The sequence below is a fragment of the Miniopterus natalensis genome, chromosome 11 (assembly GCF_054644295.1).
Source record: "Miniopterus natalensis isolate mMinNat1 chromosome 11, mMinNat1.hap1, whole genome shotgun sequence".
Taxonomy (NCBI): domain Eukaryota; kingdom Metazoa; phylum Chordata; class Mammalia; order Chiroptera; family Miniopteridae; genus Miniopterus; species Miniopterus natalensis.
In genome coordinates, this window is record NC_142091.1 from 39,815,136 (window position 1) to 39,839,816 (window position 24,681).

General features: G+C 54.6%; 1 protein-coding gene across 1 annotated transcript in view; it reads left to right on the forward strand.

The window, feature by feature from the left end:
* The first annotated feature begins 24,280 nt into the window (after positions 1-24,280).
* PDE2A (phosphodiesterase 2A) overlaps positions 24,281-24,681 on the forward strand; it is a 56,180-nt gene continuing 55,779 nt past the window's right edge. Inside the window, exon 1 of the mRNA XM_087822219.1 lies at positions 24,281-24,416. Coding sequence (XP_087678345.1) covers positions 24,281-24,416 — 136 coding nt within the window. The remainder of the gene's footprint in view (positions 24,417-24,681) is intronic.

Below are 24,681 nucleotides of genomic sequence, written 5' to 3' on the forward strand. Positions count from 1 at the left end.
ACAGAGGATCTGAGAGGGAAAATGACTTGCCCAGAGGCATTCAGCCAGTGACTGAGGGAGCCAGGCCTGGAGCATAAGTCTGTCTGTCCCCAAAGCTCCTGCTCTTTCCACGGATTGTCATTTCAGGTGGCAAAGGCTGGGCCTTGAAGGACAGGCAAGATATAAATTATTAGACATGTCCACAGAGGAGCAGCTTGGCTAAGACCCAGCTCAAGGGACAAAAGGCGAGGCTGGGCTCCTCGGGATATGAGGCTAAGAGGTGGAGTAGCCAGCTCAGGGGCCTGCTTCTGGGCTCAGAGTTTGGACTTCTCGCTGTGGTCCACTAGGATCTACCCAAGGATTTTGAGCAGGAGCAGGACCTGATTAGAGCTGGGCTTTGGGAGGATTGATCTTGCAGCCTGGGCTGAACGGACTGGAGCGGAGAAACCCAAGACAACCGGAAGCTTCTGAACTCCACCCTCGGTGCTCCGTCCTGTTGCTCCTCCCTCCTCGGAGCTTCTCAGAGGCTTTCTCCCCTCCCTCTTTCCCTCGCCCTAGAGCTGTGCTGTAAGGCCACATGTCTCCAGCAGGAGTCGCTGTCACGCCCCATCCATTCCAGCCTGGATCTTCCTTGCGCGTGAAAGGCCAGAGAGAGGGAGGGAAGAAGCTGGACGCAGAACAGAGATGAAGGGTGGAGAGAGAACAGCCTGTTGTTCTTCACTCCCCTGTGCCAGGGGTGGGAGGGCCCTGCTGAAATGGTACAGGGAGGAAGGAAGGCTGAGGAAAGGCTGGACCCCAACCCGGCAGGCACGGACACACTGGGGGGTTAAGCCTCACAGGCTTAGATTTGGACATGGATTTAGAATGACATTGCAGCTGGGGTCTGAGTTTCCATTAGATTGTGAATTTCTTGATACTGAGATAGGGGTGAGATTAGTTGGTTTCTTTGTATCTGAGTGTGTGTGTGTGTGTGTGTGTGTGTGTGTGTGTGTGTGTGTGTGTGCTTGAATGTGAGCTTCCAGTTGTTCCAGTAGGTCTAAGAGGGTGAGAGCATGTGGATCAGTGTTTGTATAAAAGTGTGGATATATTCATATGTGTGAACATGTGAGTGTCCATTTTTATGCCTGGTTTATTGGTAAATGGTTATGTACATGCAATGTGGCTTGTGTGTATACCTGTGTGTAGAGTGTTATGTACATTTGTTCTAGTAACTGTGGGTGGGGAGCTCTGTGTATGGGCATCCATGTTTGAGTGTGAGGGTGTGGGTGAGTGAACCTGTGTGAGGGCACATGCACCTGCTGCTCTGCTGACCCAGCAAGGCCAGGCTCAAGGTCTGGCGACTCAACACTTTCTCTCCTGGCTCTTACCTGCCTGAAGGTAGAGATAAGATGTGTGGGCACTTGTCCCACTGGCATGGCTCAGTGGTTGAGCATCGACCTATATGATCCAGGAGATCGCGGTTCAATTCCTGGTCAGGGCACATGCCCGGGTTGCAAGGTTGATCCCCAGTAGGGGATGTGCAGGAGGCAGCTGATCAATGACTCTCTCATCATTGGTGTTTCTATCTCTCTCTCTCCCTCTCCCTTCCTCTCTCCGAAAGCAATATATATATATATATATATAAAGATATGTGTGGACTTGAGCTGAAGGGTTATCATGTGTGGGGCTGGCATTTCCTCAGGGAACTCTGGGAACCCTCCTGGTCAGTGAGGACCCAGGAGGATCAGGTGGTCTTTGTGTTCAGGCTCAGATTGAGTTGGCTGGAGCTATTAGGTTGAGATGCTAGGCATGGCTGTGAGGTCTAAGTTCCATTCTCCTGGGAACTCTTAATGGTCACACTTGCACCTCACTAGAGAGTTTCAAGGACTCCCGGCCCAGTCGTTTTGTTATATAGGTGCAAATATTGAAACCCAGAGAGTGGTAGTGATTAACCTAACATCACACAGCAGGATCCAGAGCCAGATGGCATGGCTTGGAGCAGAGAGAGGGGTGTGTCTGGCCTTCCCCTCTCCCTCCCTTTCCCTCCCTCCCTCTCTCCCTCCAGGCTCTAGAGCAAGTGGGGAGCTCAAAGTAGAGATCCAAGTCTTTGGCATGAAGCCACCTCCTGTACCTGGGCATTTCCACTCCTCCCAGGCCTCAGATGCTGCCTTTGAAGTTCAGACCAGAGCTTCTGCCTGCTGTGAGACTCCTCCTGGGAACTTGTGAAGTCTGTCATTCTGTGGAGCATGGAGACTCCATGGAGAAGAACTAGTGGTAGGGTGCAACCAGGCGAGGGGTCTCCTCTAGAAGCCTCAATTTCCTCATCTTTGAATCAGATGCTTTTTTAGGTCTCTACTGTCCTGACATTTGAGGCTTTCCCTATAATCTCTCCTTGGGCTCTTAGTACTGAGACAGCGCAGGGTGGTGAGAGAGGCCTGGAGGCCTAGCTTGGCTCAGTGCAAAGGTGGCAGGGCAGTCCCATAGGGAAGGGGTTGCCTTGGGAAGGAGGGATGAACTTCTTGTCTGTGGGGTGGGAGGTGTGAGTGGGAGCTGAGCAGCCTGGTGAGGGAGGCTGCAGCTGAGACTCCCGCCCTAGCAGGAAAGCTGGTTGCAAGCTCTCTGAGATCCATTCAAGCTGTAGCTGCCACAGAGGGGCCAGAGAAGGGGATGCCTCAGCCCACTCAGCATGGCGAGGTTTGAGCCCAGAATGCTCCCCTGGAAGGGGAGTGGGAATGTGTGGTATTAGACTGTGCAGCTGGAGGTAAGGAGACCCCTTCCATGGGAAACTGGAGTGAAATGAGTCTTCCTCAAGGCTTGGAACTGGAGGCAGGGGCTGGTTGTGAGGACATTGGTGGAGACTGGGGGTGGTGATGGACTGGGCAACTCTGCAGCCGCCTTGCTGGTGCAGCAGGGACAGACAGACAGCTTCCTTTTGCAGAATTGTGGGGGCTTAGGGTGGGAGGCCCATGGCTGGGGGTGCAGACATTGGCTCTGGGTGGAGCAGGGGTGGAAGCTTCCTGGTGCTGGCACTGGGCAGGAGTTGGGTGGGAGAAGAGAGAAGCAGGTGGCTTGGTAGTGCATCCTTCCCACGCCAGAGAATTCAGTTCTCTTACAGCTTCATGCAGGGTGGTATCTGGGGGCTGGATGGAGAGAACCAAGGCTTACAGAGTGTCCTTTATATTTTAAAACCACCTTGTTTAATCAGCTCAACTATCCTTCAAGGAGCTAGCCCTACTTTGTAGAGGGGAAACGGATGACACATCACATGGTTTAATTGAAGGAAGTTTGATGACACAATTACTACGGAGGTGGGGAAAGAGAAAGGAACCAACTGAGCATGTTGAGGTACTTAGGACTAGCATCTGAGAGGCCAGAGAGTCAAGAAGAGTGCGCCAGATCAGAGGGGGGCTGTCAGAGGAGGTAGGAGGGGTGAGGGTGTGAATACCCCAGGTGTGAGTGCTCTCTGCTCTCCTGCCCCCATTGGCAGAACCCGGCTGGAGGCCAGAGGGCAAGTGGGGATGGAGGGAATATGAAGCATCACTGGAAGTCAGCCTCCACAGCACAGAGCACAGCGACAAGGGTGCATACCTGGACAATCTGGAGGGACAAATGGTTGATGGGAAACTGAAGCCCAGAGAGGGTGCCAAGTTGCCCAAGGTCACACAGCTGGGTGGGTCTCAGAGCAGAAGCCAGAAGCCAGGCCCTGCCTCTAAACACCCACTTTGGCACCTTCACTGGGTCCTGGTGGTGCCCGGGCACCAGGGCTTCCTGAGGGTACCACATACCCTTAGTTGTCTGCTGCTGCCCTGGGCTCCTTCCTGCCATCCTGCCCTGCTCCCTGTCTGGACAACACTGGGGCTGCTGGAGAATGTCATTTGAGCCATGGTGATCTTGGGTTTAGGAAACTGCAAGTGAAGGGTTAGTGGAGCCAGTGGGAAGGCTGGTGGACATGCAGGTTGTACAGACAGGTGAGAGACACAGTGACAGGCCCCACCCCCAGCTCACTCACCTGAGCTGTGGCCCTCATTCCCCAGTGTCCACCCACCAGTGCAGGGATGTGTGGCAACTCGCTCCCCTCCTCCAGGAGCATCCCTCCCTGCCTCACTGGGCCTGTGGCATCCGTACTCCAGGGGACCATTCATGGTACCAGAAGTCACCTCCTCAGACGATGGCCTCCAAGAGCAGAGCTGTGTCACTCTCGCCTCATCTCTTGATAACACTTATGACCTGTCCACTGCCAAGTCTAATAAAAGTCCTCCTTTTAAAGATCTTCATCCTGGAGTTTGAGCTCAATCTTTCCTGCTATCTAAAGCCTGGGCCTTGGGCCTCCCTGGGAGACAGTCAGTGAGAAGGTCCCCTCCTCGTGCTGGGTGGTTAGAGGCCTCTGCCCAGCCAGGTCATCAAGTGCTGTGTGTCAGTGGGGATTCACTTTCAGCCTCCGCCAGGCCCCAGGCCGCTGACTCAGTATCAGTGTTAATTAGCATCTCCAGTGCAGCCTTCCCCCCACTAAGTACTGACAGTCATTAGACGCTATTGTGTGCAACTGGATCCCAGCTCTAGCACCCTCCTGCCCCCAGGCTTCTCCTCTCCACACCCTCACCTGAACTCAGGGATCAAGTGTCCTGGCCACAAACACTGCTCCAGGCATGGGGAAACAAACACACATAAACAGAAAACCTCAACAAACAGAAATGCACACACAAAGAAGCAGACAACAGCACACACAGATATCAGTACACACGGAGAAACAGGCAAGGATGAGTCTAAAAACTGACGTAGAAACAGCAGAAGCAGAATGAAATGCAGTGCCTGTGCTCACAACCCAGGTGTACACACCCAGATGTGCAATACAGGCACGATTTAGCACACGGTTTGTGCACACCTGCAGTACACTTACACTCAGCATAGAGACTGACCATCAGGTAGCCAGGCCCAGCTACCTTTGGTTCCCCATCTGTGCAGCATCTCTCACCTCTGGGCTGTTGTATATGCTGTTCCCTTTGCCTGGAACACCCTTCCTTGATGCCCCTTCCCTTCACCTGGCTAATATCTATCATTCTTCAGGTCTTGGTTTCCCTTCCATACTTCTCAACCTTGGAGCACTCCGCTGTGACGTGGCACCAGTCTTTGACAAGTTTTGGGATGAAGGCCTTTGCCTGTGCTTGGTGAAGTGGTGACTGTGGTTGTGAGTAGGGAATTAGGGCCACGAAACTGGGAAGAGACACATGGGGGGAGGGGAGTAGTGAGTCAGGAATAGCAGTGAGAAGCCCTGGCTGCTCAGGCTGCTGTAGCTGGATGTCCCTCTGCCTCATTTTTTCAGACTCTGCCTAATTTCTTTTGTGTTTCTTCCAGTCTTGCTGCCTGACCCAATTCCCTCCTTCCCAAAGCTGGCCCTGCCTCTTGCCACCTCTGAGCTCCCACATGCTCACCTCCTTCTTTGCTAGGGTGTACCTTGCCCGAAGCCTAGTGCAAACCTCACTGTTCAAGGCCTGGGCTCAGGCACATGGTCCATGCGCAGCTTCCTGAGCCGGGCCATTTAGTAGCAGAGGTGAGTGATTATGAACACAAGCCCCAGGGAGTGCCTCCCGGTTCACACCTTAGCTCCTCCACTTCCTCGCTGTGGGACCTTTGCTCCCTCATCTGTAAAAGGGGCATGGTGATGGAGTCGGCCTTGGGGCTGCTGAGAGGATCAAATGCGTTTGTAACGCACCTGCTGCACAGTTTGGCTAGCTCTCCGGGCTGCACTAGAGCGGGGGAGAGCTAACGAGGTCAAGGATGTCTAAGCAGCCCCAGGAGGTGCCTAGTGAGCTCTTGCTAATTGGAACTGAGTGAAGCAAACATCTGCGTGGCACCTACTATGTGCCCTCCACAGCTGGTTCTTTGCGCCGCCCCTCCTCAGTTTCTGCGCGGCCACCGGTTCTGCACAGCTGTTATGCTGCCGGAGCCCAGAAGGTGGGGGTGTGACTTCTTTTTTTAAATTTGTTTTTTGTATCCATTTTATTAAGGTATAATTTACATACAATAAAATCATCAATTTAAAGTATATGATTCAATAAGTTTTGGTAAATACAGGGTATCCTCCAAAAATGTATACAGCTGATAGCTCAATTGATGTTTTTCAGATTTAACCCATTGGAATTAATAATTTTGGGGGGACACCCTGTATATACAGTCATATAACCACCATTTCAATCAAGAAAGGGATATTTTATCACCACCCCCCGCCCCACCAACTTCCCCTATGCCCTTTACAGTCAATCCCCGTAGGGGCTGACTTCTCACAGGCTGTGAGAGGTGCTGGGTTTTCCTTGAGCTGACAAACTAAGCACATAGAGTGGGGCTGCCTTGGATAAGCTGAGAGATGCCAGGGAGCTACTGCCCTTTCCAGGACTGGTTCCTGTGGGCGGGCAGAGGTAGGGAGGGGAGGGATGCTCAGGCCTGAGGCCTCGGCCAGCTGGGAGTGGCGACCTCATGAATCCAGAGTGGGTGACAAAAAGTTGGGACACCCACAGCCTGCCCCCTAAGATCAAGTACACCCTGTGGCCCTGGTGGACATGGCCATATGTTGGTCCAGACTGGAGCAGCAGTCCAAGATGACTCCACTTCCCTCCCTATCTCCCCCACTAAGGGCCATAAACCCCTCTGTGGATTAGCAGTTCCCTGAAAAAAAGGGGGGCACTTTTGTTCCCCAGTTCTAGAACCAAATATTAAAGCATTTATGTAACTAGCAATAAATTACTTAAGGTAGTGACTCACTCAGCTTAATGAGAGCACAAGCAGGGAGGGCTTGAGGTATTTTTAGAACACACACCTCACACCCTCCTGTGGGGGAGGCTCTGTGTGAGGTGGGTAGAGAAAGGTCTGGGAGCTCATGGAAGCACCCCAGGTGTCTGCAAGGAGAGGAAAGCTGATCCTCTGCCCCACCGAGGTCCCAACAAAGAGAGACCAAGTTAAGCGCAGCAGGAGCGACTCAGATCAGACTCAAGGAGCACATTCCAGTGGCGCTGATTGGAGAACTGGGTGGGTAAACTAGGTTAGGAACACTTTGATGGCAGGCACTAGGTCTGTGACCCCCTGCCCCAACCAGGAACCAAACAAGGATGAGACCTGGGTCAGACGCATCTGGGCTTGAATCCAGCCTTTACTGGTGACTAGTCTTGAGGCCTTGGGCAGGTTCCTTTCACTCTCATCTTCAGTTTTCTTCACTGTAAAGTGGACATAATATCCACCTTCATAATATCGTAAGAATCAAGTAGGTTATTGTGCGTAAAGCAAACCCTGGGGCTGACTTTACAGGGCCAAAGTCTCCAAAAGGGCAGGAATGTTTCATTTTGTTCACTGTTGTATCTCAAGCTCCATTCACAAGCCACTCATCTTAAAGTGTTTAGTAAATGCTTGTTGAGTGAGTGCCTGTTAGTTTCATCCCCAGTCTCCTGCTCCAGATGGGTTCCTTGCTTCAAGGTTCTGGGGATGAAGGGAGGCAGGGCAGGGCAGGGCAGGGGTGCTCCGCGTGTGGAGTCTGGCCTCTCCACCAGGCTGAGGAACAGGTGACTTCCAATAGGAAAAAGCTGAACTTCCTGGGAAAGGGCTGGGAGGGTTCAGAACCAAGGAGAGCTTTAGCCTGTGTCCCAGGGCCGGGAGGGTCCACTTCGTGTGCCCTTTACAACCTTGGGTGGGAGAAGGAGGAGCCAGCAGTCCAGCCTGACCCGGAGACCAGGACCCTCACCCACCATCACTGGGAGTTCAGAGGAGGGGGAATGGGTGTGGGGTGGGGCATCCTGAAAGTCTCCCCGGAGGAGATGGGATTGGCTGGGAAGATTTAGGCAGAGAACATCCAGGCATCTGTAAAATGGAGTAATAATTCCAAACCTGTAGGTTTTCTGGGAGGATTAAACAAGTTACTTTTTAAGAATGTCTAACACATGCCTGCCTGGAGAGGGCACCATACAGGCTTACTTCCTCCACCTTCCCTCCACCTTTTCTCAGCCCCTGTGGCATTAGAGGGACATCCCCATGCCCTACTGGGGACAGCAGGGTTTGGACACATGCTCACAGACATTGGGGTGGGGGGCTTTCACTGACCCCCACCTCTGTGACTGGACTGCGCTGGACACACAGTAGGTGCACAGGACAGACTGGGGAGAGGTCTCTGCTCCTTCCTCCCAGGAAATTGGGAGACTGAGGGGAGGACACAGCTGGATGGAGAAATGGAATTTAATCCCTGACTCCCCCAGGCCTACAGCCCCAGACTCCTGCTCCCAGTGGCTCTCATCAGCTCTGACCAGCTCTCCTCACACCTCGCTGGCCTCCCAGGGCTGGGTGATGAATTAGTGATGACAGCATCGCAGCATCGCTATGACGACCAGGCATGTTCTTAGCCTCCAGTCAGGGTGCAGACAGAGGCCAGGGACCCCTTTGGCTCTGGGCCTTTGTACTGATGTGTGTGTGACGGGAGCTGAGGCCCAAAGGGGAGTAGGGGTGAGGTGAGCCGGGGACAGGGCACCAGCCAGAGCATGGGGGCTCTGTCTGGAGTGAACTAGAGTTCATTCAGATCGTTAGAGCCAAATGGACCTCCGGGACAATTGTCCCTCTCCCTCCCTCCTTTCTTATCTCATTCTTTTCATTCCTCCCTCCTTTCCTTCCTTTCATTTTCTCTCAGCGCCATCCCCCTTGGAGGCCCTGAGCTGCCCACCTCTCCCCCTGACCCTGGGAATCAGGTCCAGCCTGGCACTCACCCTTGAGAGCTCAGTGAGATGGGGACACAGACACTCCAGGGAAGGCGTGTGGGGCCACTGGTGGCTCTGCAAGGGCGTCTGGCTTAGCTCTGTCAGGAGCCACGCAAATGGCTCTGCAGAGGGGGTGATGTTTTTGGCTCTGTTGAGTGAGGAGGAGACTTTCCAGTGGAGAGGCAGAGTCCAGAGCTGGGCCCATGAACCATGAGGCGTGAGTCCAGAGGTGAAACGTAAAGAAGGATGGGGGGTTGACAAAATCCATAGCAGCCTAAGTAGAGGATGTAAGAGGGGCTTCTGGAGAAGGACTGGGAGGGAGAGGGTGCAGTGAGCTTGCAGTTCGTCTCACAGGGAAAGAAGAGCCCACGAAGGTTTTTGTTGTTTTGCTGGTCTGATTTTAGGGATGGGGAGACTGAGGCCCAGAGAGGTAAGTGACTTGACCAAGCTCGCTGAAGTCATTGAGACAGACTGAGACTATGGGTCCTGCATGGTCCTGCAACACCCAGACAGGACCTCCTGCCCCAGATGTGCTGGTCAGGATTTCCCCAGGGAACTGCCACCTCCAAAAGGTGGGGAGGGCCCATGGGTGACTTTGCCCTCAGTTTGAATGAAATTTGGATAGGCAAGGGCTATGCTTATGGCCCTCCTCTGTCTGACAGACTGGGCATGTGTGTGGTAATGGTAGTGCTGGAGGACATTCAAGGAAGTCAGGGGCTTGGCTAAGGTCAGCAAGCAATTAGGGTCATAAATTGATTCAAACTTGGGTCTTCAGGCTCCCAGCCCAGACACTGTGCCATGTGCCCTTACTCCATCCATACCCTCAGAGATCTTTGGCTGAGTTGGGCACCAGTGGGAGGTAAGAACATCTCTGAACCCCTCGCACCCTCCCCAGGGCTCTTCTTGTCTCTGCCTGATATTGGGTCTGCTATGGCTGGAACTTATCTGGGCAGAATGAGACATTTGACCCCATAGTCCTGATGAAGAAACAGGTCCCAAGGTTACAGTGACTCACTCAGGGTTACCAAAGAGGCCAGTGCTGGGCTGAGCCTGGCTGCTTGGCCCTTAACTTGTCTACACGTCCCCCACTTCACAGCTGTCCCCTTGCCTCTCTTCCATCTTGCTGTATAGCATTTCAAGGCCTGCCAGCTTTGATGGATGGCCCCACAGTTCAGCCTTCCTCCCATTCCTTTCAGGATGCTGGGCTGTTAGACTCCTAATCATCAGTCCCGCCTGGTGGCCACCAAGCCATCCATCTCCCTCACACAGCCTCACCCAGCACAGGTGGATTTTTTTGTTGTTTTTTAATCCTCACCTGAGGATATTTTTTTCCATTGCTTTTCAGAGAGAGTGGAAGGGAGAGGGAGAGAAACATCGATGCGAGAGAGACACATCAATTGGTTGCCTCCCGCACAAGCCCTGACCAGGGCCAGGGACGGAGCCTGCAATCGAGGTATGTGCCCTTGACTGGAATCAAACCCTGGACCCTTCAGTCTGCGGGCCGACACTCTAACCACTGAGCCAAACCAGCCAGGGCACAAGTGGGTTTTTGGGAGGTGCCATAGGTCTCCTGAAGAGTAGGGAGAGTGTTAGACTGAGGAAGAGATGAGGGATCACCGCTCATTGTCCCCAGGCTGCTCCCAGACTCGCACCCTGGCAGTGACACCAATCAGCTAGGGGACTGCATGGAGGAGGCAGCCTCTAGGCAGCAGGAAGAGGAGGCTGGGAGGCAGATCAATAGTCCCTGCAATGCTGCCTTCCAGGAACTGAGACTCAGGGGAGTCTGGCACTGTGGGTCGATCTTCTGGGCTGTGGCCCAGGCCCAGCATGCAGAGTGTGTGTGTGTGTGTGTGGAGTGAGGTTGATGTGAGCTGCCTGCTGTCCCCTGCCCCCTCCCCCCTGCTCTCCCTTCCCTCTTCCTCTCACCTTCCACCTGCCTACCCTATACTTTCCCCCTGCTCCCCCACTGCCTCCCACCATGGGCACCATAGCTGGGAATCAAACTATCAGTTTCCAGGCACCTATGTGCACCTACCAGCTTTGAGGTGGGGGGAGGGTGGGCAGGGAGGCCAGGGGTGAACCCTCAGAGCCCTCAAGGGACAATTTAATGAGATAATGAATGTCAAGTGCTTCATACCACCAGGGGCACATAGTAGGTGCTTAATTATTCTTTGTCTTGTTCCTCCCTCAGGAGTCTGGGGAGAGCAAGGCTCTGGGGGCAGATGGGGAGCCTCTGAGGACATATGAGCTCCCAGAGTGGCTGTCAGGTGCTGCCGACAGTGTTAACAGTAAGGGGAGAGAGAGAGAAGAAGGAAGAGAGATATTAATACCTGACACCTGACAGAGTCTAGCCAAGCCCTGTCACCCATTCTGACACAGGGTGGATGTTTGGTGTTGGGAGGAATGGTGTCCAGAACAAGTCTTGGAACCAAACCCCACTCTCCCTCTGGGAAGGGTCCCCGAGCAGACTGGGATTGCCCCCCTTCCTGGAGCAGCTGTCTCCACCTTGGCAGGGGGGCCTCCACAGGGCCCACCTACTTGCACTAGCCCCAAGAGACTTGGATTCAAGTTCTGTCTCAGGTACTTTAAGCAAGTCACTTTCCTTTTGGGGGCCTCAGTCTTCTCATCTGTAACAGGTTGCTGTGAGGATTCATTGAGATGTCACCTGTCAAGTGCCTGCCACTTCCCTGCCCCTGAGGGGTTAGGCTGCTCCGGGTTCCCCAGAGCCTGCCTTCCCTAGGCACAGCCCTGAGAGGGACCATCTCTTCACTGGGTGCTGTCTGCTCCGTCCTTGGGTTTGGGCTTGTTGTCCAAGAAGAAGGGAGTAAAGGGGGTTGCGTCTTAGGTTCATTCACTCTGGTAGGGGGCCAAGTATGTTCTCTGTACTGAAGGTGCCTCCATGGGTAGCCAAGGAGCGGTCAGACTCTGGTGAGGGTGAGGGGGAAGCTCGGGGCTGGGATCCCCGAGCCCTGCTGTTGCAGATGCTGTCTCACTATGACCTTGGGCAAGACCTCAGGGGAGTAAGAGAGATGCGGGACCTCTGACCAGTCTCTTTTCTGAGGGTCACTGCCTAGATGAGTCTGTGTTCGGGGGGAGAGGCCTGGTGGCGGGATGGTTGCACAAGGCTGGCGACCCCCCTGCCACAGATGGGCAGACCACTGCGTAGGGGCCAGCTCAGGACTCCTGTGACCTCGGTGCCCTTGTCCTCATACTGTGTCCATCTTGCCCTGCTACTGTTTGCTCGGCCTCCTGGTCTGCATTGCCCCGCCTGCCCCCCTTTCCTAGTCCTCTCTTTATTATCTGCCTCTATAGTGCCTCCTGCCTCAGGCTTATCTCCTCCTGTCACGAGTCTATCCATCTTTGTCATTCCCCTGTGGCTTCCTCTGCTCTTGGGCACACTCTCTCCCTCCCCGGGAGTCAGCCTGTCTGGAAGTCCATCCCTCCCTGCCAATTGTCTGTCTCAGTGGTCTCTGCCACTCTGACCAGCTCTCATCTTCTACCTTCCTGCGTCTCCCTCTTGCTGATGGTGTCTCTGCCTTTCGCTGTCTCTGGGCTCCCTTCGTCCATCTCTGCAAGTCTCTCTCTGCTCTTACTTTTGGGGGGGGGTCTCAGTCTCCCAGGAGTTGCCTGACTCTGGCCCCTCCGCCTCCTTCCTCCCCTTTGCAAGCCCAGCCAGGGCCGCAGGTCCAGCCCCTCCAGCCTGGAGCAGGGAGTAGTCACCCCACCTCTCCTGCTGGCTGCCTCCGAGGCCCCTGACAATGCCCTCCGCCCCCAGCCGCGCCACCCGCCTTGTTGCTAGGCTTGGGCTGGCAGCACCTGGCTTCCATAGCGACGGGTGCTTAGAAACTGAACGCCACAGCTCCCAGTCCCACCACTGAGCGAATCGAGCGCCTCTGGATCAATCAGGACAGGAAATGGGCCTCTAAACTGCCTCTAGCTTGGGGAAGTGAGAGAAGAGGGGACCAGGGCCTCTGCATTCTGGAGCTGGGGGACCTCTGGGGTGAGAGGCACAGCTTCAGTGTGGCCCTTAAGTGGAGGAGGGACCGAGAGGGAGGCCCCCAGGCTGTTTGGGGGAGCTAGTCTGCTGCTGGGAGACAGGAGGTTGCCAGGGGGCCAGGTTTGGGCTGCTGCTCTACTATTTCCAGCTGTGTGACTTTAGACAAATGGCCTCCTGTCCTGGGACCTCAGTTTTATCAACTGTAAAGTCAGGCTAATATGAGGATTAAATGAGAAAGTCAACCGAGAGGCCTGGCACTCAGGAGGTAGCCAATGATGGCAACACCCTCGCTTCCCCGTTCAAGTTAAGCTTCAGTTAGCAGAGAGGAGGGTGGCGGAGCCCTAGGCATGGACAAGGGTGTGAGCGAAACGGTGGGGGCTGGAGCACGCCGCACATGCGCAGGGGTTCGCTGGGGCCTGCTCTTACCTGGCACCTGCAGAGGCTCAGCCCACAGACCACCAGGCTCTGGAGGGCGCAAGCCTTGGTGTTGGAGTCCTGGCATCTCAGGCAGTTAGAATAATCGGATGTCAGGATCTTGGCGCCTACATCCTCAGGACCCCAGGCTCTCACTTGCATAGAATGTAAGAAGCACAGGCTCTTCAAATAATGAGACTTTTATAGAGGCTCTGATTTTCTTAGAACACAAAGCTCTGTGAGTTCTTGGAACCGCGAAGCCACACACTGGGGCATCCTTGTGTGAGCTGGCAGGGAGTTTTCAGAGTATGAGGCCTTGTGTCCCTGTTGCTTAGGCCTTGCTTTTCTTTCTTTCTTTCTTTCTTTCTTTCTTTCTTTCTTTCTTTCTTTCTTTCTTTCTTTCTTTCTTTCTTTCTTCCTTCCTTCCTTCCTTCCTTCCTTCCTTCCTTCCTTCCTTCCTTCCTTCCTTCCTTCCTTCCTTTCTTTCTTTCTTTCTTTCTTTCTTTCTTTCTTTCTTTCTTTCTTTCTTTCTTCTTTCTTTCTTTCTTTCTTTCTTTCTTTCTTTCTTCTTTCTTTCTTTCTTTCTTTCTTTCTTTCTTTCTTTCTTTCTTTCTTTCTTTCTTTCTTTCTTTCTTTCTTTCTTTCTTTCTTTCTTTCTTTCTTTCTTCTTCTCTCTCTCTCTCTCTCTCTCTCCCCCTTCCTCCCTTCCTTCTTTCCTTCCTTAGTGAGGGGGTTTAGTGAGGGGGTGGGGCTCAGTGGATGTTGCTAAAGAGTTTCTCACACTGCAGTCTTTCTGCACTGCCCAGGCTCCTGCAGATGGTGGTTGGGGTTGAGGGAGCCTGAGCACATAGAACCCCCTGCCTGTCCCTGGGTTAGGCTGAGAGCCAAGAGCTCCTTTTCCTACCTCTGCCCCAAGCTGGGGAGGTGTTAGAGCTACTGAGAAAGCTGGAATCTGTCTTTCCTTTCGCTCATCTTCCTTCCTGGTTTCCATGGGAATTGTGGCTCAGAATGATCAGTTTCACAGGATGGTGCTGGGGGAGGAGTCAGCATCGGGGTGAGAGGTGGGGGGGGAAGGTGAGGGTTAAGGGCCATGAAGGCCAGGACCAGGGCTGTCACTTTATCCTCATGGCCAATGGGGAGCCATGAGGTTGTGGATGAGGCAGGCTGAGGCTTGGGTGAAGAAAAGATGATGCCAGCATGTATGGGCATCAGGAGAAGGCACAGCCATCGCTGAAGGAGACACTGGGGTAGATATGCCCACCTGCACCTCTCTGTGTGGAAGCCGTGTGATCATGTGTATCGGGGTGCAGCCTCCCCCCCACGTATACACGTGTATCTGTGTGTAGGGGTGTGTGTATCTGTGTGTAGGAGTGGGGGGGGTGTCTTTGTGGAAAGACAGCGAGTGTGTATATGATTGTGTGTGGCCTGGGGGAGCCTTGTGTAGTGGAAGGATCTCAGGGTTTGTGAGAAGCAGATACCAAGGCTTAAGGTGAGCTAAGGCCCAAGTCTCCTGGACCTCAGCTTCGATGTAAGCCAGCTTCGGTCCTGGAATAGTCTTTGACAAGAATCCTACAGGTTCCCTTCCCCTTCTAGGGTCATGAAGAAATCTTTCTGCTACAGACAGGACAAATGTATATGCAGATAACATGGAAATGATGTGGAGATGAATGAGACCTATAGCTGACCTACCCCAGACCCCCTCATCACATGGACTTGAGTTCATTCAGCCTGTGCTCTTTCCAATTCTAGCTGCTGCAGGAGCTCTGGAAGCAGGCCCTGCCCACCCAGAGCCCAAATCCATATTGTCCCCAGCATCTGCCTGCGGCCAGATTCTTTCTCTGTGAGGGCCACGCCCACATCCAGGGCCACAGCCAGCAGACACACAGGGCTGAACTGGGCTACTGGCAGCACCTTTGTTTGGTGTGAATTTGGGTACACACATACTCACACATGTGCACACACATTCATACATGAATGCCCATGTGTGCCATACTTGGACACTTGGGCACACATACAATTGTACACACACATCTGCATGTGTGCGTACATAGACCTGCACACAGACACACACCTGTCTGCACACACACACCTGCATATTCTGTATACACACACACACATTTGTGTACACACACACAAGTTCAGCTATACCATGGAAATATCACACGTCCTCACAAAGACAAATTTACAAATCTGTACTCATTCTCTCCCATTCTCACCCACATCATTCTCACAGACCTGGGTGCAGCCCCCCCCCCCCACGCATACACGTAAATAGCTACCTAAGGGTGCTTCACACCCATGGCCTCTTCAGGGCTGAAGTGTTGAGGACAAGATCTGGATGGATGCAGGACCTGCAGAGATGTCATCTTCCTCAGATGCTTCTTGGATTGAACCCTTGCAGGGCCCCTCAGGGGGTGGAGCCCTATTTTAGTCCATGAGTTCCACTCCAAGTCATGGAGAGACTGAGTCACACATTCTCTCCCTAAAGAGCTTCCTGTACTGGGATCTGGTCCATGTTTAGTGCTTGGGCTTGGCATTCCTGCCTGCCCAGGAGAGCTATCTTCAGCCCAGTGAATCCTACCTGGATCCTGCTTCCTTCCACCTCTGGTGCCTGAGCCCTCAAAGAGAACCAGGTCAACCTTCACAGCTGTTGAGAAGTCTGAGGCCAGAGAGGGCCAGAGCTTTGCCTGAGATCACCCAGCATGTCGGGGCAGGGCTCAGGTTTGAACCAGGGGTTCCAGGAGTCTGACCATGCTTAGCAGCAACAGGATAGATGCATGTCAGGCACCAGACGGGCTCAGAGAAGCAGGACACATGGTCATGGGGATGGGAGCAGATTGTGGCCTGTTGAGGGTCTGCTGGTACAACGCTCTCAGATGGAGAGACGGCAAGAGGGAAAGTCTGCCCACCAGTCCTGGGCAAGGAAGTGCTTTGTAAGCACAGTGGCCCACAGAGGTGTCATGATTAGGAACAAGGGAGGGTCGGTTCCTGGACAGGACCTTACCCAGACTCTTGGCTGAGTCACCTCCGAAAATACCTACTCTGATTTTGCTGGGTGACTGGGTACCTTAGAGTGGCCCATAAAATGGGGAGATGAAAAGAGGTGGCCATTGGGGCTGGGCCAGCTACTTCCGTGGCAGAGATGGGCAGAGGGTTCAGGGATGGGGAGTAGAAGACCCTCAGTCACTGCACTGTTGGGAACAAAAGGAGAGGTGGAAAATCTGTTTTTCTCACATGCCTTTCCTTAAGAGGTGAAGCATGAATCTAAGGCACAGATTAGAGCAAGACAACATGGATTTGATTTTTGGCTCCACTACTACCAGCTGTGTGACTGTGGGCAAGTTACTTAGTCTCTCTGTGCCTCAGTTCCCCTTATCTGTAAAATGTGGCTAATAATAGATTCTACCTTATACTGTTGTTGAGATGAAATGTGAGGCACATAGTAAGTACTTAATAAATGTTAAAGCTCCTCACACACAGAGCTCTAAGCCCCAGATAGGACAGCCCTGACCCTTAATTCCATGGTACTGAGGTCAGCCACAATGCATCTGTTCCAGGGTTTGTAAACCTGGCAGCAAGTTTGAATCATCTGGGAACATTAAAAAATATCTGGTACTGGTGGTGGTAGTGGGGTGTCCCAGGCATGAGCCAGGGTGAGAACCCAGCCCAGAATCACAGAATGGAGACTTGGGAGAGTGGAAGAATCCTGGCCTTGGAGCAAGGGTCACTTTCTATCCGTGAGAGCTGGGGCAAAGCCTTTCACCTTGGCACCTTGAGGAGCCTTGGCTGCCTCTTCTGGGAGGGGCTCGTTGGAGAATTTCAAGGATTATATGAGGGGATGTTTGTGAAAGGACCCTGTATCCTGCCAGGCATCAAAAGAAAGCAGTTTACTGAATCCAGTGTGTTACCATTTCACAGATGAGGAAATGAGGCCCACAGAGCTGCAGTGGTCTGCCCCATGTTCCTACAAGTCTCTAGTAGAGTTAGGACTCAAACCCTCTGAGGAATGCTTGAATCTGAAGAACTGACAAAATACAAATCTCTACGAGTTGAGAGAGACACAGAGTGTGTTCCTGGGGCCCTAGCCATTGAGTTGCAGTATAAGAGACTAAGTAAGATTTCAGAAATAACTCCTCAAAAGGTGAGTGCCGTGGAGGTCCTGCCTAGGACTGAAAGCCCAAGAGATGGCAGCTGTGCCAGGCCAGGGTTGGCTCTTGATGTGGGGCCTGAGATGGCTGGCTTCCCCTGAAGAACAAATAGCTCTGGCCAGTGGCCATATCAGATACCTTCTGGGTACCTGTGTCCCACCCAGGCCATCCAGAGCCTAACAATGACCTGGTGACAAGTGCTCAGGATTTATCAAGAGGTTTGCACACTGGGCTCAGGCTCACTTCTTACAATAAGCCTTACATCAGTCACTCTCTTTACAGAGCAGGAAACTAAGGCCAAAAAAGGGAAGGGAGGGCCTTTTCTGGGCCAGAAGCTGTACACATCTTAGCCCATGTAATGTTTTTTACAGTAATAATAAGTAGGACAAATTGCCCTTAGTTTGAAGATGCAGTAAAATACACTGACTTGGCCTGGATCACTGTGATATAGATACTCCCCATCCCTCCCCATGCGCCCAGACATGACTCCCAGGAAAGACTAGAAGGGGAACCCAGAGGACTAAGCAGCCTCCTGGAGGAGATGGGCCTCTGAATGGCCCATGCATGATAAGCAGATTAACAAGATCTGGAGGGCACTGGGGGTGGGGTGGCACGGGCAAAGGCTTGAAAGTGAGAATGAGTCATTCATCCATCTGAGAAGAACAGGAAGTATAAACTTAAGGAATTGTGACAAAAAGGTCAAGGCTGGAAGAACAAGCCAAGGCTGTCGCAGAGGGTCTGCTCCATCAGGCTGAGGGGTTGCGCTTTATTGTACTGGTGGTAGGGAGTCACTCAAGTTGTTTGAGCAGGGGAAGAAGCATGTCTGGAGCTGAGCCTCAGAAAGAGAGGTGGGAGATATCCTGGCATGGAGGGCCTTCCCCTGGGCTAGTGGCACAGCCTGTGTGCCAGGTGCCTGGACTGAAGCCAGGACTGGGCTCAGTGACTCAACATTAAGAAAATCACTCTCCCCTGGGAGAAAGGGCCCAGATGAATCAGCCAAGTGAAGTGGGGAGGCTGGGAGGCTGGGGGCGCACTGAGTCACCCACCTTCCAAGGGGAGAGTGGAGAGTTGCATAGAGGGGCCCGCAGTGCAGCGGGAAAGATTCAGGTCAGACCACAGCAAGGGCGGTCAGAACTCTGGCTGTCTTCCCACCATAATCGGCCTTGATTCTTCTGGCTGTCCTGTGAAAGAGATGAGAAAACTGAGGCCCAGAAATCCGGGAGGGGCAACCTCACCAAGGTCATGCAGCAAGTTGTTGGAAAAGGCTAGGCGAGACCCAAGCGCACCCTCTAGTCCAGACAAGTCCCACCGCTGCAGCTGATCTTATGCCAAGCGAAGGCTAGGAACTGGGTGGGTTCAGGCAGGGAGCTAGCCCCGGTGAACCCCCTACCCCATCCCCTCAGCCAGGCTGACCACAAACGGGGCCCGGCTGCGCCGCCCCGATGGGACAGCAGGGGGCGCAGGAGCGCCAGGGCTGTCGCAGGCGCCTGAGCGCAGAGGCTCTGCGGAGAACTGCGCTCGGGGCGCGCGGGTCCCACTGCGGAACTGTAGACTGTGTGGCCCGGGGCCTGCACCCTCTCCGGCTTCCAAGGGCGCCAACGCAGACCTGCCCGCCCATTGCTGGGGCTCCAGTGAACCTACCCTCCACTCAAGAGCGGTGCTCCTGTTCTTGTTTGCGTTGGTGTCTGTGCGCACGTGTCTCTTTCCATAGATTTGCTCCTGCTCCCGGGGCCTGTCCGTATTGGAGCAGCCTCTAAAATTCTCCCTGACTTGCCCATTTTTTCCTGGGAGAGGAGCAAGCCCAGGGCTCCTTGTAATTTGTCTGCGGCCCCTTCCCCGTTTCACCCTCTGCACTACCCTTCACTGCTCCCTGCCTTGGGGCTCTTGGCTCTAGGACTTTCTAAGTGGTGGGGCAAGAGGATGTGAGCAGACAGGAGAGGGGCTCTGCGAGGTAGAGAGAGGAGTGGCAAAGGGGCAAGAGGAGGGAGCGAGGCTGGGAGCCGGCTGCCTGGCGGGAGCCTGATACCGGACGAGCTGGGAGACTTGAGAGTGGAGAGGTGAGGGAGGTGAGAGCTGGTGGGAAGGCCTGGTTGGGGTCGGAAGATCCGAGGTGCCGAGAGGTGCTGAGAGGTGCTGTCCAGGGTGGCGGGGCTGATGGGCGGGGCTGGGGCGGCCGGGGGGCGGGGAGAGGGCGGTCCGGGGCGGGGCCCGGGGGACAGCGGCGCGGACGCGAGAAGCTGCCGCGGAGGCGCGGACCGAGCGCAGCGGCCGGGCCGGCGGGCGGGCGGGCGGCCGCGAGCATGGTCCTGGTGCTGCACCACATCCTCATCGCTGTTGTCCAATTCCTCAGGCGGGGCCAGCAGGTCTTCCTCAAGCCGGACGAGCCGCCGCCGCCGCCGCCATGCGCCGACAGCCTGCAGGTAGGGGGGCCCTGAGCCCTGGGCGCGAGGGGGAGCGGGGCCGGTCCGCGCCCGGCGCGGGTCCTCCGCCGCGCGTGCAGTCGCCGGCCCCGCGGTCCCCCCGTCCCTGAGCCCTCCTCAGGGTGGCGACCCTTCCTCTCGCGCTGATTTCCACTCCCGCGCTGACTGCAGCCCATCCCCGGAGCCCTTGAAGCCCCAGCTCGCAGTCCGAACCTCACCCCAGACTCTGAACCCCTTTCGGGTCGGGACTCCAGCCAAAGCCCTGAACTCCCAGCACACAGCGGACCCCAGTCCGCACCGAAAGCTCTGTTCAGGTCGGGAGCCGCCTGCCTCTCAGATTAGGGGAGCCCCTAAGCCCAAGCCCCTAAACCGCCACTACGCATACTCGACTCGGGGCGCCCCCGGAACGCCTGAGCCCGCGGCCCTCCGTCGGGACCCCACCTCAGAACGGGGGCCTCAGTCTGAGCCCCCGCCCCCGCCCCAAGCCTCATTTGTGCCCCACTCCCATTCCCACTGGAACGTCCGGACTTCAGTCCTCACCTGGCCCAAATGCCTCCTTCCATCGCGCTTCTTTCCCCTCTGAAGGACCCCCTCCTACCCGCTCCTGCCGCGCCTCCCGCCCGGGCATGAGGGCCTTTCCCCACTGTCTCGCCCTCTCCTCCTGTTTCTTTCTGGGTGTAGTGGTCCCACTTCATTCTCTGGTTTTTCCTCTGGCTTCTCCCGGTCCTTCTGGGCATCCTCTCTCTCTGCTTCTCTGTTTCTGTCTTGTTTGGTCTCTTTTGCCCATGTGCCCACCTGTCTTGGTCTTTCCATCACCCACCCTCCCCCAATTTCTCCAGGTATCTATCTTTGTTCTAGGGTCCCTCCCTGTGGTCACCCCTCCCCCTTCTACGTGCCTCTGCTTTGGGGTGAGGAGGGGCAGGCTCAGAGTGCTGGGCTGGTTTCCCCAGGACCCCCATCTCTCCCACGTTGTCAGCCATGGCATGGTGTGGGCACTGGTGGAAGGGACGACACATGGAACGCGGAGTCCTGAGGTGGTGCCCAGAGATCTAAGGCAGGCGGGAGTGGTGTGGTGGGGCACTGGGGTTTATAACTTATAAACCCACTGTCCCTGCTGTCCTGGTCTTGACTGGGGGCAGCTGGGGGTGTGGGATGGGGGGGGAGGAATAGACTGCCATGTGGTGTCAGTCACCTGTGGTGGGAGGTGTCCAGGGCTTGCTGAGTCTTGGGTGTGTGTGTGTGTGTAGGACAGGCTGAGTTGCATGTGTTGGGTGTGCCTTGTGTGTGATCATGTGTGTTGTATCATGTGGTACTGTGTGTGGGATTATTCGGAGGGGCTCTCAGGGGCTTATGGTGAGTGTGAGGATTGTGAGTGTATGGTGTTGTGTGCTGTGTGTGGCTAAGGAGGTTGTTTTGGGCGTATGCAGTGGCAGGAAGCTGTATATATGACTACTGTGGGTGTAAGGAACTTCTATGTATGTGGCTGTGTGGCTGTCATCGTGGTGTGCACTTGTAGGGCAGCTTGCATGGGGCATTGTGTGTGTGATTGTGTATGTTAGAGGCTGTTGTGTGCAGCCAGGAAGAGCCACTGTAGGGGCCTGAGGAAAGGTTTCATTGATGTCTTGGCAGAGGGGGTGCGGGCGTGGGGAGCTGTGTGTGTCAGAGTGTGTTCTCAGCCTAGGTGACTGGCTTAGAGTCACTATGTACAGCCTACGCTTGCTTGGGAAATAGATCAGGACCCGCGTGTTAGTGTTTGAGGATCATGTGTCTGTGTGGTGGCTGTTTGAGCAACTCTGTGTGGGAAGAGTACATACAGCATCTAAGGCTGAGGGGTGCAAGGCGCGGCTGACTGAGTGTGTGTGTGCGCGTGAATGCACACGAGCACGAATAGTACGAAAGCAGTGTGCAGGCAGGATTGTCTGTGCTGAGGGGCTGTGTGGCCACGGACGTGACATCTCGGTGTGACGTAAGGTGTGCGCATTATCTATGCAGGGTGTGTCTCTGTCTGGGTGGTGTGTGTGTTGAATGTAATTGGATGTGTCTCTGTGGTTTGGGAGGTGAATGTGGGTGTGTGAGGTGTGTGGTGGGAGGCTGAGTGTGAATGTGGTGTGAGGTGTGGGTGTGTGAGCTCTGTGACTTTTCAGTGTGCCGCGTGGATTGTGTGATCTGTTCTCCCTGTGAGCTGTTTGTGTGCGTGGTGAGGTGTATGGGAGGGGTGTCCAGGAAGATAAGGGGGGGGTGTTGCGGGCTGTGGGATGTCCTGCAGGGGGTAGGGGAGTGTGCGCACGAGGTGTGTGAGGTGAGGAACGACGTATGTAATGTTTGGGGTGCGTGGAATCCAGCAGGCGTCCCATAAATGTTTGTGGAGTGATGTGTGTGTGCAGGGAGGGCTTGGCTGCCATCCTGTCCTTGCTTTCCTCCCCGTGAGGTCCCCAGAGCTGCCCAGTGACGTCCTCTCCTGCCCCCCTCAGGCCAGGCTGCGCCTACCCTCTGCCCCTCATCCTCTGCTGTGACCGAGGCCTTTGTCTTGGGTTTCCGGCGGAGCAGGCGCTGGACAGGCAGGCGGCGGGCGATGTCGCGGTCCGGGAACCTTTGTTCTTTTCCTCCTCCCCTGTCTCATGTTTTGGGCCGGGGTTTGGAGTGGGGGTGGGGAGAGGATGCACGTGTTGCAGGGTCACCGTGTTTACTGCTACCTCACAGTGCTCCACAGGGAAGAGGTGTCCGGGCCAGGCAGTGACGCCTGAGTGGTAGCCCGGATGACACACTCTTGGGCCAGGCTTGGAGTTGGGCAAGTTTGCCAACCATGAGGTCTTAGTCCCCCTGGGGGCCCCAGTGCCCTTCCTGGCTCCCATCACCTCTAGGGTGCTGAGCAGCCAAGTGCCCCCTTCTGTATGCTGGCTTGTCTTCTTCCCTTCTCAGTGTGGCCCCCAGGGAGGGTTCCAGACCAGGAGGACCTTAATCTGTCTCCATTTTTGTTGACCCCACATTCAATGAGAGGAATAGTCCCTGTCCTCTGAAAAAGGAGGCCTGGTCGTACCTTTGAGGACCCTCTAGTCTGATCGGGGAGATCCTGTCAGTGGGAAGATCCAGGTCGTACTCTCCAGAGAAAACTATGAGGAAATATGATTGGGCAGCCTACCAACAGGTATTGGAGGGCATGGAAGGACAGCACTCCTTATAGTTGGAAGGCACAGAGAGGATCAGAGTTAGTCAGGGGAAGGGGCTGGGAGCCAGTGCCTCGGGATCACATTCCAGAAGTTTTTCTGAAGTGAGTGGGCTTGAGCTGGGCCATGAACAGGGTGTAGGGTGAACAGAGAATTGTGGTCTGGGGCTGAGGAAGATTCTGGCCCAGCTGGAAAAAGGGATCTTGAAGGCAACTGATCCTTCCCAAACAATACTCTATGGCTTTGGATGGCCATCCCTGGGCCTCCATCCTTCTTAGGCTTTCACATCCAAGCTTTTTGCCCATCCCATTGTCATTGGCGGGAATCCTCCTCCTCATCATCATTATCATTTGGGTAGCTCTTTCCAAATTCCAAGCTCCTTTCACAAACATCTCATTTAACAGATTTACTCATTCAGTTGTCTAAAAGCATTTATCAAGCACCTGCTATGCACCAGGCAGGCACAGTTTCCCAGAATCATAGTAGTGACCAAATGGGCCTCACTGGGCTCCCACCTTCTGTGTCTGAGATAGCCTGTCTTTCTGGCCACCAACATGGTCAGCCCTAGGCCCTGGGCAGATGGCCCTCCCGTCTATGTTTCTCCCAGCCTGATGTGCACCTGGTTCCATGAGGATCCCTCTTCAGATGCTGCGTCAGGACTGCCCATCCATGTGTCCTGAGCTGGGCTTGCCATAGTCCAGATGTTCATATCAATCATCAGATGTGGGCTTGACAGCCCAACTGCCATCTAGGGAAACTGAGGCCCAGAGTAGAGGGCAGGGGACTTTAGGCAGCCTCCTCTTTAGACCCTCCTTTTACCAGCAATACCAGAGACCAAGAGAAGTCAGGTGACTTGTCCAGGTTTCACAGCAAGGTGGCAGGGCCGGTCCCAGAATACAGCTCTGCTGGCCACCGGGCTGGGCTCTGGCCCCAGCACCATGCTGCTCCCTGGCTGGCCTCCATGCTGCCTGTGGCGGGTAAATGATTATTAATGACCCCTCTGGCTAGGAGACAGGAAATGTTTCCCAGCCACAGCTGGGGACCTGCTCCCTGCCAGCCCTAGCCATCCATAGCTGGCCTGGCCGTGGTGTTGGTATTGATGTTATCTCCATTCGCCTTAGCCTTCTTTGCTCCTCCTGCTCATCTGCCTCCACCTCCCTCTTCTCTCAGGTGTAAAGGACAAAACGGGACAGAGCTTTCTCTTCCACACTGTCTCTCTCCACTTTCTCCAACCTGATTCATCTCCACTGTCTTCCCTGTCCCAAAACAGCCAGAAGTGGCTCCTCCTCCAGGAAGCCTTCCCTGAATGCATTGCCAGCCCATTCAGTGGCACTATCCTGGGCCCTGGACACTGAATCTCCTGGTGCCTCTCTGGTGGTTTGCTCTGATGCCCCTAGGGCTGGGCTGGGGACTTCCTGTGTCCTATCCTCAATTTCTGCCATAGAACTGAGACATGGAGGATTCTCCCAGATGCTTTCTCCAGGAAGTCCCCAGCCTAGCCCAGGGACTCTCTTTTCCTCTGAACACCCCAGCCCTGCCTGTCCATGCTACACACTGTGTACTTCCAGGCCTTCATATGTGGACATTAAGTGAGCACCTACTATGTGCCCAACAGAGAGGGTAGGTATAGATGAACGCAGTATGGGCCTTAAAGTTCTGCCACATATTACCCCAAGTCTGAGTAACAATGCATCTGCGCCATAGCAAGTAGACAGATCTAGGTACCAGGCTGTCAGTGGGCAGGCGATGGGATGTGGGAGGGGGCACAGACAAAGATTGATGCTGGTAAAATGTGTGGTGAGGGCAATGCAGGAGAGAAACTAAGGGGCCATGGTGGGACAGAATCAGTGACCC